At 38.0% G+C, this 19,554-nt stretch overlaps 1 protein-coding gene across 2 annotated transcripts in view; it reads left to right on the forward strand.

Moving 5' to 3' along the window:
* LOC132552910 (cell surface glycoprotein 1-like) overlaps positions 1 to 18,081 on the forward strand; it is a 34,505-nt gene extending 16,424 nt beyond the window's left edge. Inside the window, exons 1-2 of one of the 2 annotated variants that reach the window (XR_009554341.1) lie at positions 4,255 to 5,076; positions 14,730 to 14,817. Coding sequence is in view for 1 of the 2 variants with exons in the window: in XM_060217110.1 (XP_060073093.1) it covers positions 14,730 to 17,074 (2,345 nt within the window). In the remaining variant the exon portion in view is untranslated. Of the gene's footprint in view, positions 1 to 4,254; positions 5,077 to 14,729 lie in introns of those variants that run through there. The other variant, XM_060217110.1, reaches the window with a different exon arrangement.
* The last annotated feature ends 1,473 nt before the right edge of the window (positions 18,082 to 19,554 follow it).

A 19,554-nucleotide genomic window follows, 5' to 3' on the forward strand; every position in this document is an offset into this window, starting at 1 on the left:
ATGTTACTAAGATAATTACCTGTGATACTGTATCTAGTAGGATGTGACAAATGTAACTAAGATTATTACCTGTGATACTGTATCTAGTAGGACGTGACAAATGTAACTAAGATAATTACCTGTGATACTGTATCTAGTAGGATGTGACAAATGTAACTAAGATAATTACCTGTGATAGTGTATCTAGTAGGACGTGACACATGTTACTAAGATGCATGTGATACTGTATCTAGTAGGACGTGACACATGTAACTAAGATAATTACCTGTGATACTGTATCTAGTAGGATGTGACACATGTAACTAAGATAATTACCTGTGATACTGTATCTAGTAGGACGTGACAAATGTAACCCACGTTATTGCTTCTGACACTAGATCAAGTAAAATGAGACAAAACTAACTCTGGTTATTATCTGTGAAACCTTATCTAATATGCTTCGGCAAATAGGATGTAGCACATTCCATCGTTATAAGAGGAATGCCATGGTGTATTGCCGTATCATACGGGACGTTTGATGGCTCATATGGGTATGTTTTTTTCTTCAGAAATTGTAATGTCGAATTTAGACCATCTGTTACAATTTTTGTTTCAGTTTTGACAATGCAGACCTGACGTTTGTGACGTTTCAGCATATCCCTTGTATAATTTGAAAGGGTTGTTACTTTAATACAAATACATCAAAGCACCCCATGCAAATGTTTAGCGTAACAAAAGTTAAGAAATATTGAAATTTTATTTCGGAATCGTGGAAGCTGTTAATGACAAATAGGTATATTTAACAATAACTTTACGTGAAACGAAATGTTTTTACTCGCCTCCTCTTTGAGGTTGTATAATTAATAACTGTTATTTTACCTTAGTCTCTACTCATCCTGTGTAACTTTTACTTTATCTGTATTCATTTTTGCAACTTTATCTTAATCTCTGCTTATCCAATGTCTGTTTTACTTTACGTCAGTCACTTCTCGTCCCATGCCAGTCTTACTTTACGTTAATATCTTCTCGACCCACGTCAGTTTAACTTCAAGTCAGTCTCTTCTCGTCCCACGTAAGTTTAACTTCACGTCAGTCTCTTCTCGTCCCTTGTCAGTGATATTTTACGTTAATCTCTTCTCGTCCCATGTCAGTGTTACTTTACGTTAATCTCTTCTCGTCCCATGTCAGTGTTACTTACGTTAATCTCTTCTCGTCCCATGTCAGTTTTACTTCACGTCAGTCACTTCTCGTCCAATGTCAGTGTTACTTTACGTTAATCTCTTCTCGTCCCATGTCAGTGTTACTTCACGTCAGTCACTTCTCGTCCCATGTCAGTTTTACTTCACGTCAGTCTCTTCTCGTCCCTTGTCAGTATTACTTTACGTTAATCTCTTCTCGTCCCATGTCAGTGTTACTTACGTTAATCTCTTCTCGTCCCATGTCAGTTTCACTTCACGTCAGTCACTTCTCGTCCCATGTCAGTGTTACTTTACGTTAATCTCTTCTCGTCCCATGTCAGTGTTACTTCACGTCAGTCACTTCTCGTCCCATGTCAGTTTTACTTCACGTCAGTCTCTTCTCGTCCCTTGTCAGTGTTACTTTACGTTAATCTCTTCTCGTCCCATGTCAATGTTACTTACGTTAATCACTTCTCGTCCCATGTCAGTTTTACTTCACGTCAGTCAATTCTCGTCCCTTGTCAGTGTTACTTTACGTTAATCTCTTCTCGTCCCATGTCAATGTTACTTACGTTAATCACTTCTCGTCCCATGTCAGTTTTACTTCACGTCAGTCAATTCTCGTCCCTTGTCAGTGTTACTTTACGTTAATCTCTTCTCGTCCCATGTCAGTTTTACTTCACGTCAGTCACTTCTCGTCCCATGTCAGTGTTACTTACGTTAATCACTTCTCGTTCCATGTCAGTTTTACTTCACGTCAGTCACTTCTCGTCCCATGTCAGTTTTACTTCACGTCAGTCTCTTCTCGTCCCTTGTCAGTGTTACTTTACGTTAATCTCTTCTCGTCCCATGTCAGTGTTACTTTACGTTAATCTCTTCTCGTCCCATGTCAGTTTTACTTCACGTCAGCCTCTTCTGGTCCCATGACAGTGTTACTTCACGTCAGTCACTTCTCGTCCCATGTCAGTGTTACTTTACGTTAATCTCTTCTCGTCCCATGTCAGTGTTACTTACGTTAATAACTTCTCGTCCCATGTCAGTGTTACTTACGTTAATCACTTCTCGTTCCATGTCAGTTTTACTTCACGTCATTCACTTCTCGTCCCATGTCAGTGTTACTTTACATTAATCTCACTTCTCGTCCAATGTCAGTGTTACTTTACGCTAACCTCGTCCCATGTATTTTACTTCACGTCAGTCACTTCTCGTCCCATGTCAGTTTTACTTCACGTCAGTCACTTCTCGTCCAATGTCAGTGTCACTTACGTTAATCTCTTCTCGTCCCATGTCAGTGTTACTTCACGTCAGTCACTTCTCGTCCAATGTCAGTGTTACTTCACGTCAGTCACTTCTCGTCCAATGTCAGTGTTACTTTACGCTAACCTCGTCCCATGTATTTTACTTCACGTCAGTCACTTCTCGTCCCATGTCAGTTTTACTTCACGTCAGTCACTTCTCGTCCAATGTCAGTGTTACTTCACGTCAGTCACTTCTCGTCCAATGTCAGTGTCACTTACGTTAATCTCTTCTCGTCCCATGTCAGTGTTACTTCACGTCAGTCACTTCTCGTCCAATGTCAGTGTTACTTACGTTAATCTCTTCTCGTCCAATGTCAATTTTACTTCACGTCAGTCACTTCTCGTCCAATGTCAGTGTTACTTCACGTCAGTCACTTCTCGTCCAATGTCAGTGTTACTTCACGTCAGTCACTTCTCGTCCAATGTCAGTGTTACTTATGTTAATCTCTTCTCGTCCAATGTCAGTGTTACTTTACGTTAATCTCTTCTCGTCCCATGTCAGTTTTACTTCACGTCAGCCTCTTCTGGTCCCATGACAGTGTTACTTCACGTCAGTCACTTCTCGTCCCATGTCAGTGTTACTTTACGTTAATCTCTTCTCGTCCCATGTCAGTGTTACTTACGTTAATAACTTCTCGTCTCATGTCAGTGTTACTTACGTTAATCTCTTCTCGTCCCATGTCAGTGTTACTTACGTTAATCACTTCTCGTTCCATGTCAGTTTTACTTCACGTCAGTCACTTCTCGTCCCATGTCAGTGTTACTTTACATTAATCTCACTTCTCGTCCAATGTCAGTGTTACTTTACGCTAACCTCGTCCCATGTATTTTACTTCACGTCAGTCACTTCTCGTCCCATGTCAGTTTTACTTCACGTCAGTCACTTCTCGTCCAATGTCAGTGTCACTTACGTTAATCTCTTCTCGTCCCATGTCAGTGTTACTTCACGTCAGTCACTTCTCGTCCAATGTCAGTGTTACTTCACGTCAGTCACTTCTCGTCCAATGTCAGTGTTACTTTACGCTAACCTCGTCCCATGTATTTTACTTCACGTCAGTCACTTCTCGTCCCATGTCAGTTTTACTTCACGTCAGTCACTTCTCGTCCAATGTCAGTGTTACTTCACGTCAGTCACTTCTCGTCCAATGTCAGTGTCACTTACGTTAATCTCTTCTCGTCCCATGTCAGTGTTACTTCACGTCAGTCACTTCTCGTCCAATGTCAGTGTTACTTACGTTAATCTCTTCTCGTCCAATGTCAATTTTACTTCACGTCAGTCACTTCTCGTCCAATGTCAGTGTTACTTCACGTCAGTCACTTCTCGTCCAATGTCAGTGTTACTTCACGTCAGTCACTTCTCGTCCAATGTCAGTGTTACTTATGTTAATCTCTTCTCGTCCAATGTCAGTGTTACTTCACGTCAGTCACTTCTCGTCCAATGTCAGTGTTACTTCACGTCAGTCACTTCTCGTCCAATGTCAGTGTTACTTACGTTAATCTCTTCTCGTCCCATGTCAGTATTACTTCACGTCAGTCACTTCTCGTCCAATGTCAGTGTTACTTCACGTCAGTCTCTTCTCGTCCCATGTCAGTGTTACTTACGTTAATCTCTTCTCGTCCAATGTCAGTGTTACTTTACGCTAATCCCTTCTCGTCCCATGTCATTGTTACTTTACGCTAACCTCGTCCGATGTGTTTTACTTCACGTCAGTCTCTAGTCATCCCGTGGGAGTTTTACTTCACCGTAGATTCTGTCATCCACGTTAAAAAATCCGTATTTATAGTTTATCATTTGTCTTTATTGATTTCTCGTAAAATTTACTATAAAGCGTCGTGTGTAGTTTGTCATAAGTATTCACTCATCCATTGTAAAGTAAACTCTACCCATCCTGTGTAACTTCTGCTGTAAAACTAGCCTTATCCTCGTTTTGGTTCAACTTGTCAAATTTCTATAATATGACTTAATGTTTCAATTCTCTCTCTCTCTCTCTCTCTCTCTCTCTCTCTCTCTCTCTCTCTCTCTCTCTCTCTCTCTCTCTCTCAATATACCCATTCACTCCTTGTCATGGCTTTGGTCATCCTATGTTGTTTAATATATACAGCGAATGAATTGTTTACATACACACACTACTTTCCTGGGCTGAATTATCTGTGATGTGTAGTGTTATGTTACTGTGTTTAATTCAGGTATGCTTATTCAGCTAATTTCGCTAAAGTCCCGTTATTAGCAAAAAAAAAAACTTTCTAAATAGGGAAGTTTTACAATCAAAAATAAGATAGAACGTAACAGAAGGTAGGCGGGCTTATTTTCTTGTACATGTGTATATATATATATATCTATATCGGTTTGTGGGTCAGCATGGTACACCCCTGAGTTGTAAATGGCACTATCCACGAGCCTCCTTTGCATTTGAATACGTCACGTACTGGCGAATCGATGGGTTGGGCTCGTGTCAGTGTTAACGTATATACCTACATTCTGTTTGCAAAGCCGTAGGTACAGTTGTAGAACCCATGTGAGTTATTCGTTCGAAAATCTTTTGGAATCGGACAAAGTTTGTTTTCGAGAAAATACATCACCATTTGAAATCAAGAAAAGAAAGCAATTTGAGGCGAATAAGGTGAGACTAAATTTGATACAAAATATTTGTTATCAGTATATTCGATTTTTTTAAAATGTTTTATTTCATTTCAAGCTTTTTTTCAAGAAAATATTTTATTTTGCTTTCATTTTTCTACCTTTTGACTTGGAGCGAGTGACCAGATGATAAAGCACGACAGGATGAAACGATGCAATCAAGGGTTTTCGATAAACTTTTTCGAGAAAGTGACGTATTTCGTTAACATATGTTTTGTTACTTTTAACATTTTTTTAATTCGCAAGTTTGTATTAACTTAAAATGATTAACTTGTCACTGTGACCTTTATACTCGGTATTGATCGGTGTTGCTGACCTGTGCAGTTTGACTTCAGTGATACCTTGTTGTAAAGATAAAGCATACGATCCATGGTTTAGATTATACGATAATGTAGACGTCACATGACTAATTATCACTAACAATTCAATAAATGATAAACCAAATTACATCATGTATACAGATTGAAGATGATAGTGTGTTCACATTTTAATATCAAATAGAAGAAAATGCTTTTCAAATGAGTGGATTCCCATCTCCAAACGCTAAGAGCGAAATTTATACACATAAAAAGTTACTTGGCGCATATTTTTTCAAAGGAAAGCGGTTGTAATCATAAAAGCCTGCTTCTTTTTTCTTACTTTTCTCACTACAAACTAAATTCCATTGCACAAATTAATAGACTGCTTTCATTATATTGGAACATCAAAACAACGAGGATTGACTAGAAGATGCGATAGGCGATACTTAAAGTACAAGGGTTTTCATGACTCCCGACTTTGTTCTCTTTAAAATACCTAGTGGTTTGTTGATGGTTTTGTGTGACAGCACTATCCTTGTGTAAACAATTGCTTCAAGATTGTAGATACTGTTAAGACTTCGGTTTTGGATTCATTTCAAACCTATTAATATTTTTACAAGTAGTAGCGCGTGGTGTATGCAATCATTTGAAACTCTTGACGAAACATTTAAAATTTATCGACTCCGTTTCTTTTATGTGAAGCAGGCTCTTTCCATTGCTGGGGTAAGGCGCTTGTAATAAATGTATTTTTGGCAAAAGTTCGTTGAGTCATGCATTGCATTTTTGATGTTGTTCCAAAGGAATTCTTTAAAAAAGTTTAAGGAATATGTTGATTAACCGAATATGAGTGAAATTTAAGCATGTCTGGTAGACTTTGTTGGTATCTGTCGCGATTTTCTGACAATACTCTCACCGTACCTGCAATGCACACGACCGTTTTCGCTGTCTCGTCACTTTACAGCTTATGCAGGAATGTACTGTGCGTTGAGGAGTGCGTCACACTTTGACAAGCTTATATCTGATCGGATTAGAATCAGCGGCTGTTGCAAATGTAACCAATTTTTTTAAAACAGTTTCTATGTCTGTTTATACGAGAGGTCCGAAAACCCCAAACAGCGCATCAGCATTAAATGGTATTAGAAAATACTCTGTCTTTTTAATGGGGATTTACATTATCTTTCTGGTCTTCGGTGTTTTCATGTCGAATCATATTCTGCCCTCACTTAATATTGAATTATTTATTCCTTGTTATCATCCGTAATCTATCAGCACGTTTTCGCCAAAGCTGAAGTATGTAATGCAAATAATTTTTGTCAAATGTTCTCTGCTGCAGATTTTATCGAAATACACTATATTGATTCCATATAAATGCAATTGCATTCAGTGCAAACGAATGGAAAAGTGCCGTTTTGAGAAAATGAATGAAAAAAGAAAGCTGTTCACACTTTCGCATTAGGATTAACTTCTATATACGAGACAGACAAACGTCCTCATATGTCAAGGCTGTCATATCAGTTTTACAGTGTTCAGGTGTCAAGGGAATTTCCATCAGAATTTAATGTTATTTTCACCTGTGACTAGTGGCTTGGTTTAACAACGTTTGTCATGAACGACTTTATATATTTTAGATGCTTCGACTCACAACTTTCACAACTTTTGACATTTTCTGCTTTTTAATTGCAATGCCCGTGCTCTGATCATTTTTTCTCAGTAAATGTCAGAAAATACAAATGATGCCAGTTCAAATTTTGATTTGTTTTTTACCTAGAGTTGGCCAGTGGCGTTAAGTTACCTTCTCACTTGACATACAATAGTAGGGTATCTTTACATCAACTCATGATTTATCAACATTTAACACTGCAAATTTGAAAGTAAATAGATGTAACGGATAATTTAGTTGTTTTTACATTGCGCTTAAACAACAAAAATGTCACCTTGACATTTAATATATGCCGGCAATTTGTTGTGATATACCGACTCTTGCATTCGTTGAAACCTTTTTAAATACTCGGCCAATTGCTGTAGTTAACTACGTCTTTGTCAGGTTTCCATTTTATCGACAAACACACACACACACACATAGACACTCCTTTACTCATTCATTTCTGCCAAAAACAATAATTAAGGACAAACCTAATAGTAGGTTTAGTTTGGTGTATCTATGAAATCGACACCATGACAAATATTTCCTTTATTTCTAGGGCGTTAAGAAAGTCGTAAAAAGAACACCATATGTCCAGATTGACAGTGCATTGAGCAATTTTGAAAGAGTTACTGAAGCAACGTTTCACCTAAAATTCTTTTTGTGAAGAAATCTGCGATAAGTGACCCGTAGATGCGTGTCTGGTTGAAATTCTACTAGAGCATCTGGAGACATGGCATGTGAGCCTACTGTTTCTTATCGTACAAACACACTTGGTTAGTGTTGTCTTGATTCGATATCCTGTGAGGCCTTTGATAAATCTAGAGTGATGCTCACCCCATGTAGATTGAAATTGTAGATTTGAAAAGTATTTTTAAACTGAACAAACCGCTTCAAATATAGTATATAGGCCATACTGAACACAGTCTCTCTTGCAGAACATCGCTTACACATTTCTGACAAAAATTCGAATCTGGTTATACATAGATAACAATTTAATCAATTCTACTGCTGTCCTATCTAAACATACTGACAGACATAGAGTAGAGAGATCAGATAGATAGTTGATCTCTTTAGATATAGATACAGAAAAAATAATACATGTTCGTTATTTTGATTTACCTTCGCAGGACGAGGTTATGTTAATAGCCCTGTTTAACTCGGTCAATCCTCAGCTATATATATATATATATATATTCGTTAACGGATGCAAGGTTTCTGTTATCATACACACCTAAAAAATCCACGAGGGTTGCATGTTATCAGATTTATGTTGTTTGTGTGTCATTTTAAGAGATGGGATGATCCAGTTCAGTGTCACTGACACCGTGGGAGTTAACATCTCCCTTTACCTTCAACATAACGTTATCTATAATAAAATATATGGGTTATGGTAATTTTCAAAAAAAAAAAAAACCCCATCTAATGAGTTTTGCCAATTCGGTATCCTTTATGAATGGGCGTGTTTCACCAGTACTACTGCTTGGTGATATGATATGATAACTGTGGATAGGGACTACCCCATACTACATATTTTGGACAGTATGTTATCCAAACATGACTATAAAAATGGTTTAAAATAGAAGTAAGTAATGACCTAGCTGGTACGTTTCGAACCTTTTTCGTTTATTAGGAGCCTGTTTCATTCTTGAGTTAGTTGAATGGGTCACTGCTCGCTCGTTAATCGGTCGATTGAATGTAAACTACAAAAAACCCTATAATCATCGTATCACGGTGGCATCATGGAATGTTACAGATAAAATGAAAAAGTGCTCGCGTAGTACTTGACTTTAGAATTAATTATAGACAGACCGCGAGCTCCGACACATGATGAATTAGATGGTTTGTACATATATTGCGAAAAACATACGTCAAGAGCACATTGCAATACATAAAAATATCAAGAAAACATCAAAATGACAAAAAAATCATAATTCAAACTAAAATTCCATAAATCGAGGGCAAAATATAAACAAAGAACGGAAACTTCTGAAAAGTACAAATCGAATTAGACCAGGTGTTCCGGAAGAGTAGGCGTCTTCTGCTTTGTCAACGACATCCGCCATGTAAACCTTGGTCAATCTAAGTAAGTAATGTCACGTTCTCAAATAAGAACAAAGTATTCAACAACTGAACCAACAGACAAACTAATGAGGATCAAACACGTCCACCTTCATGTCGCACAAAGAAATAGAATATTAACCTATATAAGATCACTTTGGCGACCTTAAAACTTCCCCATAATTTCCATCAACCTGCATCTTTTGAACCCTTGTGTAATGAGTTTGTCAGTCAGTTGACGACTTCTTGTACGAAAATCGTGATAATGAGCACAGCCCCTTGGATATCGAATCAGCTGTGAAATGTATATACCATAGGTTGGGGATACAGAGATATTGCTATCCAAAAATTCCAGATACAGTATAACCGAACAATGAATTAAACTGCATCATACAACTACAAAATGTCATAGTAACCAACACAATAACATATCAAAAGCATGTATTTATTCATTTCGTGCTGTGTTGATATTTTTTTATGATACATTCTTCTGGTTTTTCTTTATCAACAAACCAGTATCTTTTCTTCTGACAATGTATTGCACTATCTTACTATACACATGGTTACTGTAGTATCAAGAACTATCAACTTCCATCTCTAGTGTATGATATCGAAATCCTATACCTTTCAATTAAAAGGTATCAACGATTCCGTTTTGATATATCATCTTATCCCACCTCTTTCGATGTTCCACCAACATTTATTGCGTAAATGATATTGGCGCCTTTTCTTGGGCGCCATTGTGCCCTGTATATACAGTTCAGAAAAAGAAAACGTGTTTAATAATGTTTTAGGTTTCAAACATAATGTAAGAGGTATATACATAAAAAGACAATAGTGGTGGGCGAAATTTGGCTGGACACCTTTGCAAATTTTCCATGATAAAGAATCGTATTTAGTGCATTGTCATTTACTGGTTTATCTTATGAATCATGGTGCCCTTTTGACTGGAAATTTGGCCTAGACATAGAATGCTTTGGATGTTTTGGAACGTTCCCGAGAAGCGCAAATGTAGTTTAACTGTACGTGCATCAACAACTGTGTTTGATGGTGAGGGGTATTATCTGACAAAATCGTCACGGGGATGCTAAGAAATGCTAAGAGTGCAGACAGACAAATGCAACATTAGCAAACAGCTCACCGAGGTAAACATAGTATCATTGCATAACATTATAAGAACTTTATTGATTTGTCTTAAAGAAAATCTGTTTGTTACCGGTAGTGACTAATAACCAGTGTACTTTGTATCTCACAAGCTTCATTCAATCAATTTCATGAGACGTCACAGGTACGTAGCATGTTGTAATGTCCTTTTATCGGTTGACAGGTATATTTCACTAAACACACTGTCACATTTCCGGAGATTGCCGAGTAACCGTAAACAGACGTTGTACAGAGTATCCCTGGACGACAGACAGTTCTCTCTGCTTCTTTTACCCCCTACTGTTGAATTATATCAGTTTATTATAAGACATTGCCCACAGCCTAAATCAAACATGAATGAACCGTAAATCCTTAGCACTGGATAACGTCAGTTCAAATTTTCACACAGTCAACAAAAACTCATTATGAGTTGTCTACTACTTTCGGATTAATGGTTTAAGCTGACTCAGTCTGTCTGTGTTGATTGTGTGAGGTGCAGTCGCACGTATGTTAGTGTATATATGCAATCTAGAATATCGGTCACATTGTCTGAGGGTTATATATATATAACAATTCACAAGTCACATTATATTCCTCTAGGATAAGGCAATATCTTAACTTTTTAATATGGAAATCAAAATTGTGTTATATTTGAAGGACAAGTTACATCACGAGTTGTATCTCCTCATTTCAGTCAACGTACCACATTGTTATAACGCCACCGATATCTTCATTGAACGTACTTTGTAAATATTTGGTCGAATGTGCAAACACTAAAACACACAACCCTGTCCATTGTGTGAAAATACTGAGCGCCCTGTGGTCTTTCAGCAATACATATGCTCATAAGTAAACATCTCTATGAACAACAATACCGGTTATCAGGTGAATGGCGCTGACCTAGTAAAATGATTTATGAGGTATTATTGTCTGAAATAAAACACTTTTAAACTTCCCCACTCGAAAACACAATTGTGTGTTGATCCCCAAATATGTCGCTGTGGCTGACTGACTTTTCACAATCTCTCTGTTTGTATTTATTGTAGCGTTACGTTAGAACGTATGGTTATGACACACATGATCATAAGATTCAGTTAGCCGTTTATTCCATTCATAAAGAATTCATAGTAATTTGAATAAGTTTCTTATAAATTAGCGTACAGGTCTGCAATACGGAATACATTTGGCTAATAAATTATAATACTTTCTACAAACATTGTTTTATATATGTATGGCGCGTTGTACCTAGATATTTGCTCAGATGACAATAATGTAGGTAATTATGGGCACCATGAAAACATGCTACTCAGCATTCCCGAAATTAGAGGACACTCTGCTGTCAGACATGCTCTATTTATTCTCGTGTTTTTGTTTTGAAGAATTTGTGAATACGTTTGTATTGTTAACACGAAGCTTTAAAAGCGTCAATAATAGCTGTCATTAGCTCAAAGTTTGACGATTTTATATCTTTGGTGATGGCTTTATATAGAAGTTAAAGAACTTGTTTCTGAATCCAGTTTAAATCGTTCATGGGGTCTTTTAAATGTAATATAAATCAATGAAATTTAGTACGAATTGAAAATATTTTAAAGCAATTGTAAAGTATTTTTTATCTTACAATATGAATTTTAATATTTATGACAAAAGATGTTCATCTTTAAGAAACCGGTTTATCGTATTTAAACGCTGCAATATCCTACCTAGTCAGCATAAAAATAATTACATAGCATTGTGTCAGAAGTTAACGAACATCACATCGAAGTATGTGTTTCGAATATTGAACTAATTTTCATCTTCTATTGCATAATGAAATATTATCCACACGTGTAACGCCATGTTTGGCTCTAAACATAAAGATGATAATCTTTGCAAATCTTTAAGAAACCGGTTTATCACATTAAGTATCAAACACCCATTTCTGATTCTAGATCTTAGAGAAGAAAGGAGGATTTGACAAATGTCGATTAAGTTTTCAACGTGTGTGTTTCAACTATTGAATTCGTATGCAGGTCCATAACTTACTTAGCTATTGCGGTCACGTAGCACCGTGTCAAGTTCTGTGACAAAACAAAGCAATAAAGCCTACCCCGAAAACTTTGAAACTGCTGACTGTTAAACAAGCAATACAGATTTATTTCTGGCATTTCTTCCCAGCAGTGTCCAATATGATGTTATCTACTGCATTTCATACCGACCCTAAATCTCAATTATCACCACAACAGAAAACAACGCAATAGCTACTACGAAGTCTTCTTCATCAATCACATATCGAGTTAGTCCGCTAATTATGGGAACATATGATGCTTTCTCGTGATAGTCACACATAATTTGCCTACTATTTGGCGACTGTCCAGAATTCCACCTAACATATTGTGTACTTTAGACACATGTATGGCATTACTAGAGGTGTGGTATCGGATGAGTCTGTATTGCGATGTCCAGGTGATCTATACATTCCATATCTGCAGTTGCTTAAACCAACGAAGTCAATCATGCACACAATTTCTTAATTGAAGCCCTTTGACTGTTTCCTAATTTCATTGGTTACATTTGACCTGAAGTTGATTTTTATTGGTGTACTGGTTTTTGTTATAGACTAAGTCAATTCCTTTCAGCCTCCTCTTGTGGTTAGTTAGCATATATCCACTATAAACAAAGTAAATGTTCATCATTGAACATCAGTTTCTGGACAAGCATTACATATTTTTCTAAAATATAAATAAGACTATACCCTTATACTCTTTTATGTTGTATAACGTATAATTATATCCTTCGTTGTATACATTTGATACAAGTTAAATTTGACATTTCAAATAACAACCTGATTGCGTCATATTAGTTTTCATGATATATAACATTTGTAAATAACTATAACTGTAAATATCATGATATCACTTTTCCTGTAAGTGATCACCGAAAACTAAATTTTCATTGTAGGTCTTAATCTGTGAAATCTTGTCCGATATACCCTTTTCAATTTCGTGTCCAGCCTCCTGGTTCGCAGTAGGTCATTGACGTTTGTTCTATTAATGAATTTATAAACATATGGTTTAGTGCCCCTTCGTGCGTGACTCCTTGTTTCAGGTAATTGAATATCGTGTAAAAATAGTCGAGCAGTATCAAGACTTTCTAAGCGTGTTTTACGTACCAGATTAATTTCTTATCTTTCACTGTCTGATTTTTTATATTTTTTTTATCTCCGAGGATTTCAGCACTTACGTTTTTATAGCCGGTGCTGGAATTCTCGTTGTGTCTTCCATTGTAAATGCCAGATTCTGGCATGTTCCGGTGTAATACTACCTGATGAGGCAGACTCAGAATATACGAAATCCTTTTTTACACTCGCCAAAACTTTTCTCACATCCCAAGGTATGGCACAATGTCGTGACGTAATTGTAATCAGAGGGAAAAGTTGTTGATGGAGATGTAGGACAATAATTTTGTCCTTATAATCAGAGACCATATCCTGATTGTTATACTTAACCAATAGTAATGAAAAATTTTAATTGCTGCAACTGAAAAAAACAGCTTTAAAGACAACATTGCCTCTTATCACTGACCTGTCGCAACAAACCTACAGCTGGGAAATGATAAATAACGTTCCTTATGTTGTTTTATTTTCGTTTGAAAATTTTCACTACCCACTGATTATCTCTAACCAGCCTTCGAATATCTGAACTTTGACAGCAACCGCTAATACACATTTATAACGTGTCTTTGAGCGTTATAACAGAACACAATATTTAAAAAAAAAAAAGACAACACTAGCCAAATCTCTAGGTCTTTGTCACTGAATAACCTATGGAGTATAACTCGGATCAACATCAAGAGAATGAATTCTACAATATATTACCGCCATATTCTTACATATACAATTGTATCACTACCCGTCGTGAACTTTCTGATGAACCTACATATTATATTTTAATTTTCATCAAATTTGTTTCACGAAATAATGACAGCAAAATTTTATATCCAAGATCGCCGTCTATCGGTTGTTTTATTTTGTCTATCAGTCTCAACATTGGTTAGACACAACAAGAGACCAAGGAAATCAGTTGCTTCCCTGGCAATAGCGATCAAATGCGTTAAAACCCAGGATAAAGAAACATATGTTAGCTGTTCGCTATTTCTCCGATCTGGCTCAAATTTGGTTGTGCACAAGGTACAACGGAGAGCTTGATTTGTGACGAGCCTATTCCGCTCTTGACAAAAATTATCCTCGAAATTAAGCATGCTGAACAAAGGATACATTTCATTTCATTTTAGATATCTTCCATATCTAAACCATTTCAATATCGGTATATCATGCCTATTTCGTCTTAACAAAACGATTTTATCAATAAGATGTTGTTTTCTTGCTTAGAGTAGGTAATCACAAGTTTGTTCTAATAAATAATGTACATGTAGAACGATGATAAGAAAAGAAGACGTTCATCTATACAGTATTCCCTTTTAGTAATTATGTCTTGTATTTTTCATATGTTGTAGAGGCTAAAACAGACGAAACTCCGGAGTCATATCAGCCAGCTGTTGGTGACAGAGCAAAAAGCGAGCCAGCTCTCATTGGTTCGGAAGTCGACGATATCCAGAAAAAGGGAAAGTCTCTTGGAGATTTAGAGACCATGGCGGAGGTCGCTCCACAGGTATCTGAAAATACTGGTGCAGATGAGTCAGGCCGAGAAACACCGGCAGAGGTTAAAGCTGTTGTTGAAGATGCACTCCAAACAGCTGAACAAGCCTCTGAATCACAAGCAAACGGTGAAGTAGAAAAACAAGACAGTGAGACAGAGCAACTTGTACACCAAGAGGACGTAAATCCTGCTGATTCGGATTCAGTATCAAAGGTTGAAGCGCCGGTGGAAAATGTAAGCACTGAAGCTACAGAAACACCAGCTGAAAATGGAGCATCGCCCGAGGTGGTAATATCAAAACCAACGGAACCGCATGAGACACAATCTGATGTGTTAGAAAAAGCTGGAGAGGGGACGCCTGCTGAACCGGTATCCACAGAACCTGCAGTGGAGGAACCTGTATCTGCTGAACCTACACAAGAAGAGTCATCACCAGCAGAGGCTGTACAAGAAGAACCCGCTCAGCCTTCATCTGAACAAGTCGTTCAGGAAGAGTCTATACTTGCTGAATCTTCAAGCGAACAATCTGCACCTCCAGAGCCTGCCAAGGAAACTTCACCCCCTGAACCAGCAAAGGAAGAGCCTGCACCCCAGGAACCAGCAAAAGAAGAGCCTGCACCTCAAGAGCAAGCAGCAGAAGAACCTGCAGCCCAAGAACCCGCAACAGAAGAGCCTGCACCCAAGGAACCAGCAGCAGAAGAACCTGCAACCCAAGAACCTGCACCAGAAGAGCCTACACCCAAGGAACCAGCAGCAGAAGAGCCTGTACCCCAAGAACCCGCAACAGAAGTGCCTGCACCCAAGGAACCAGCAGCAGAAGAACCCGCAACAGAAGTGCCTGCAGCCAAGGAACAAGCAGCAGAAGAGCCTGCATCCCAAGAACCTGCACAAACAGAATCTACACCAGAGCAGTCCACAACTGCAGAACAGGTGCCGGAAGCACCTGCACCTGCAGAAGAGGCGTCTGCACCTTCTGAAAGCACACAAGAAGAGACTGTACCTGCAGACTCTACTCAAAAAGAACCTGAACAATCAGAACCTGCGCCAACCGAAAATGCAACTGCAGAAACTACACCTGAAGAGCCAGCTTCACAAGAAGAATCTGCAGCTGAAGAATCTTCCCAAGAACAACCTGCTTCTCCAGAGTCTGCAAAAGAAGATTCATCACCAGTAAACACATCAGAAGAAGAACCCACAAAAGAAGCAACTTCAGATGCAGTATCTTCATCAAAAACAGATAACAAAGAACAAGAAGATCCTGCATTTCGTGCAAACGATGAAGATGCATCAACCGAGGCAAAAGCGGCTTCGAGCGAGGAAAAGGCTAATACAGAACCTGAAGCAGCACCCACGGAGCCAGAGGTAGCTCAGACTGCTAGCACAGAAGAGCCTTCGACAGAAGAGCCATCAACACAGGAAAAGGCATCGGAAGATGTACCTTCCGAATCACAACAGACTCCTGATGATACTTCTGCAGAAGCACCTGTAGTTGAAACTCCATCAGAAGCTCCAACTGAAACTGAAGTAGAAAAGCAGTCTGAGCCAGCTGCGGAAACCCCAGCTGAAAGCAAACCAGAAACACCGGTTGAGGCTCAAGCGGAACCACAACCTGAGTCAGAAAAACCTGCTGACACACCATCAGAATCAGTAGAGGCTGCCCCTGAACCATCCGCTGAGACGCAGTCAGAGACAACCACTGAACAAGCTGCAGAAGCGCCAGTTGAACAATCAGAAGAATCTGTCACTGAGCCAGCAGCGGAAACACCAAGTGAGAAATCAGCAGCATCTGAGCCAGCCACTGAATCTACAACGGAAGAGCCAGCTGAACAACCGGTAGAATCTGGACCTGAATCAGCAGCTGAACAGCAGTCCGAGTCCACCGGTCAACCAGCTGAAACATCAGCTGAGCAGTCACCTGAAACAACTGCTGAAACAGCCGCCGAACCACAGCCAGAATCCGTCAGTGAATCATCCGAACAACCAGCTGTGTCTGTGCCTGAACCAGCTGCCGAATCACATTCAGAGTCAACCGCAGAACCAGTTGCTGAAGCACCAGTTGAAAAGCCAGCTGAATCCATGCCAGAACAAGCAGCAGACGCACAAACTGAGAACACATCGGAGGAGCCAAAAGCAGAGACACCAAAACAGGACACAGAATCGTCTGCGGCACCGGAACAATCATCCGAGCAGGCGTCTTCCTAAGGCTGTATTCCATATTATTCAATTTTGATTAATTTTGACAGGAACAAAATGTTCCATCCTTTCCAATCATAGTCTGTGATGTTCCAATATTTTCATGTCAATCAAGATTCGTAATATGTCATTTATATTATTTGTGTATACTTGTAAATAGCTTGTTCTGTGTTAGACAAACTGTATCACTTTCTAAATAATCAACCGTACATTTCCTAACAAACGCTTTCAAAAAGGATATGCAATAGTTTAGGAAACGAGCTTGGCATTATAGCTATAAAGGAGAACGGATGCAAGTTGTGATACATTTTTTGTAATCGATTAAAACTGGCATTATTTTTAATACGCGTTTTGTATATTCTTATTTTTGGAGTCAACAACGACGATTGACACACCACTGATGAAATATGTTTGTTTTAGTGTTATTGTATGCGCCCAATTGACTAACATGAAAAAGATATCTATAAGCGAATTTTATGTATATATATATGCCCGCCACATTGATTTCTTTTCGTACATATGACACAATATGTACAGTGTTTATACAGTTAACTTGAAAAGAGTAACTTTAAAGTGTCAATGTTCTGGAATGGGAAGAGAAAGAGGCACCGACATATTATCAGAGTTGTGATTCAAACTTTGAATCGATAAAAAGACATCAAGGGACGCCGAGACATTCCGAAAAGACACAAGGAGGATGTTACACTGTCCTGGGTATTCTAGAGTGTCTTCTGCTTCATCGTCTCCGTCTAGTATATTTCGTTAAATCCACGGAGGAAGGCTCGCCTGTTCAAATGAGAACAAGGTTAACAACAACGAAATCAAATGGCGCACTGACGAGCATTGAACACATTTTATTGCCCAGAACATAAGGAAATAAAATGTATCCAATTTAGGTCATGGTAATATCTGTGCTGTTTACATACACCACGTGCAAATATAGGACGCGATTCACATTTCAGTTCGGAGCTCTGTAGGACTTTTCTATATTACATTTCTTTATTCATTTACTTTTATTTGTTTGTGTGTGTGGTTTTTTCTTCTGTTTTGTTTTTTTTGTTTTTTTTTGTCCTTTTTTTTTTTTTTTCACTTATTCTGATCTATATACATGTTGGTGAGTCCCGGTCACCAATCTATGATTATGAAGTCCCTTTCGCTAATTTGTAAGTCTACGTCTGCTTCTAATGATATGAATAATTTCATATAGAATTTTTTACACCAATATTTCCAAAATTTTGTGTTAAGTTTATGAAATCAAATCGGTGTTGTATTCTACGTGTTTCTGTCACTATTAAAGTAAGGCACATGTCTTGTCATGAACTTAAGTAATGCTTGTAGATCGACGCTAATTGATACGTGGGATGTGAGCTTAACAATTAATCACTGGCTGGTTATAACATTTCATCAGTGGCTGGTTATAACATTTCATCAGTGGCTGGTTATAACATTTCATCACTGGCTGGTTATAACATTTCATCAGTGACTGGTTATAACATTTCATCAGTGACTGGTTATAACATTTCATCAGTGGCTGGTTATAACATTTCATCAGTAGCTGGTTATAACATTTCATCAGTGACTGGTTATAACATTTCATCAGTGGCTGGTTATAACATTTCTTCAGTGGCTGGTTATAACATTTCTTCAGTGGCTGTTCATAATATTTTATCAGTGGCTGGTTATAACATTTCATCAGTGGCTGGTTAGAATATTTTATCAGTGACTGGTAATAACATTTCATCAGTGGCTCGTTATAACGTTTTATCAGTGGCTGGTTATAACATTTCATCAGTGGCTGGTAATAACATTTCATCAGTGGCTGGTTATAACATTTCATCAGTGACTGGTTATAACATTACATCAGTGGCTGGTAATAACATTTCATCAGTGGCTGGTTATAACATTTCATCAGTGACTGGTAATAACATTTCATTAGTGGCTGGTTATAACATTTTATCACTGGCTGGTTATAACATTTCATTAGTGGCAGGTTATAACTTTTCATCAGTGGCTGGTTAGAATATTTTATCAGTGACTGGTAATAACATTTCATCAGTGGCTCGTTATAACGTTTTATCAGTGGCTGGTTATAACATTTCATCAGTGGCTGGTAATAACATTTCATCAGTGGCTGGTTATAACATTTCATCAGTGACTGGTTATAACATTACATCAGTGGCTGGTAATAACATTTCATCAGTAACTGGTTATAACATTTCATCAGTGACTGGTAATAACATTTCATTAGTGGCTGGTTATAACATTTTATCACTGGCTGGTTATAACATTTCATTAGTGGCTGGTTAGAATATTTTATCAGTGACTGGTAATAACATTTCATCAGTGGCTCGTTATAACGTTTTATCAGTGGCTGGTTATAACATTTCATCAGTGGCTGGTAATAACATTTCATCAGTGGCTGGTTATAACATTTCATCAGTGACTGGTTATAACATTACATCAGTGGCTGGTAATAACATTTCATCAGT

The sequence above is a fragment of the Ylistrum balloti genome, unplaced genomic scaffold, assembly GCF_031769215.1.
Source record: "Ylistrum balloti isolate Yb309-2 unplaced genomic scaffold, AGI_CSIRO_Ybal_v1 Utg370288, whole genome shotgun sequence".
NCBI lineage: Eukaryota > Metazoa > Mollusca > Bivalvia > Pectinida > Pectinidae > Ylistrum > Ylistrum balloti.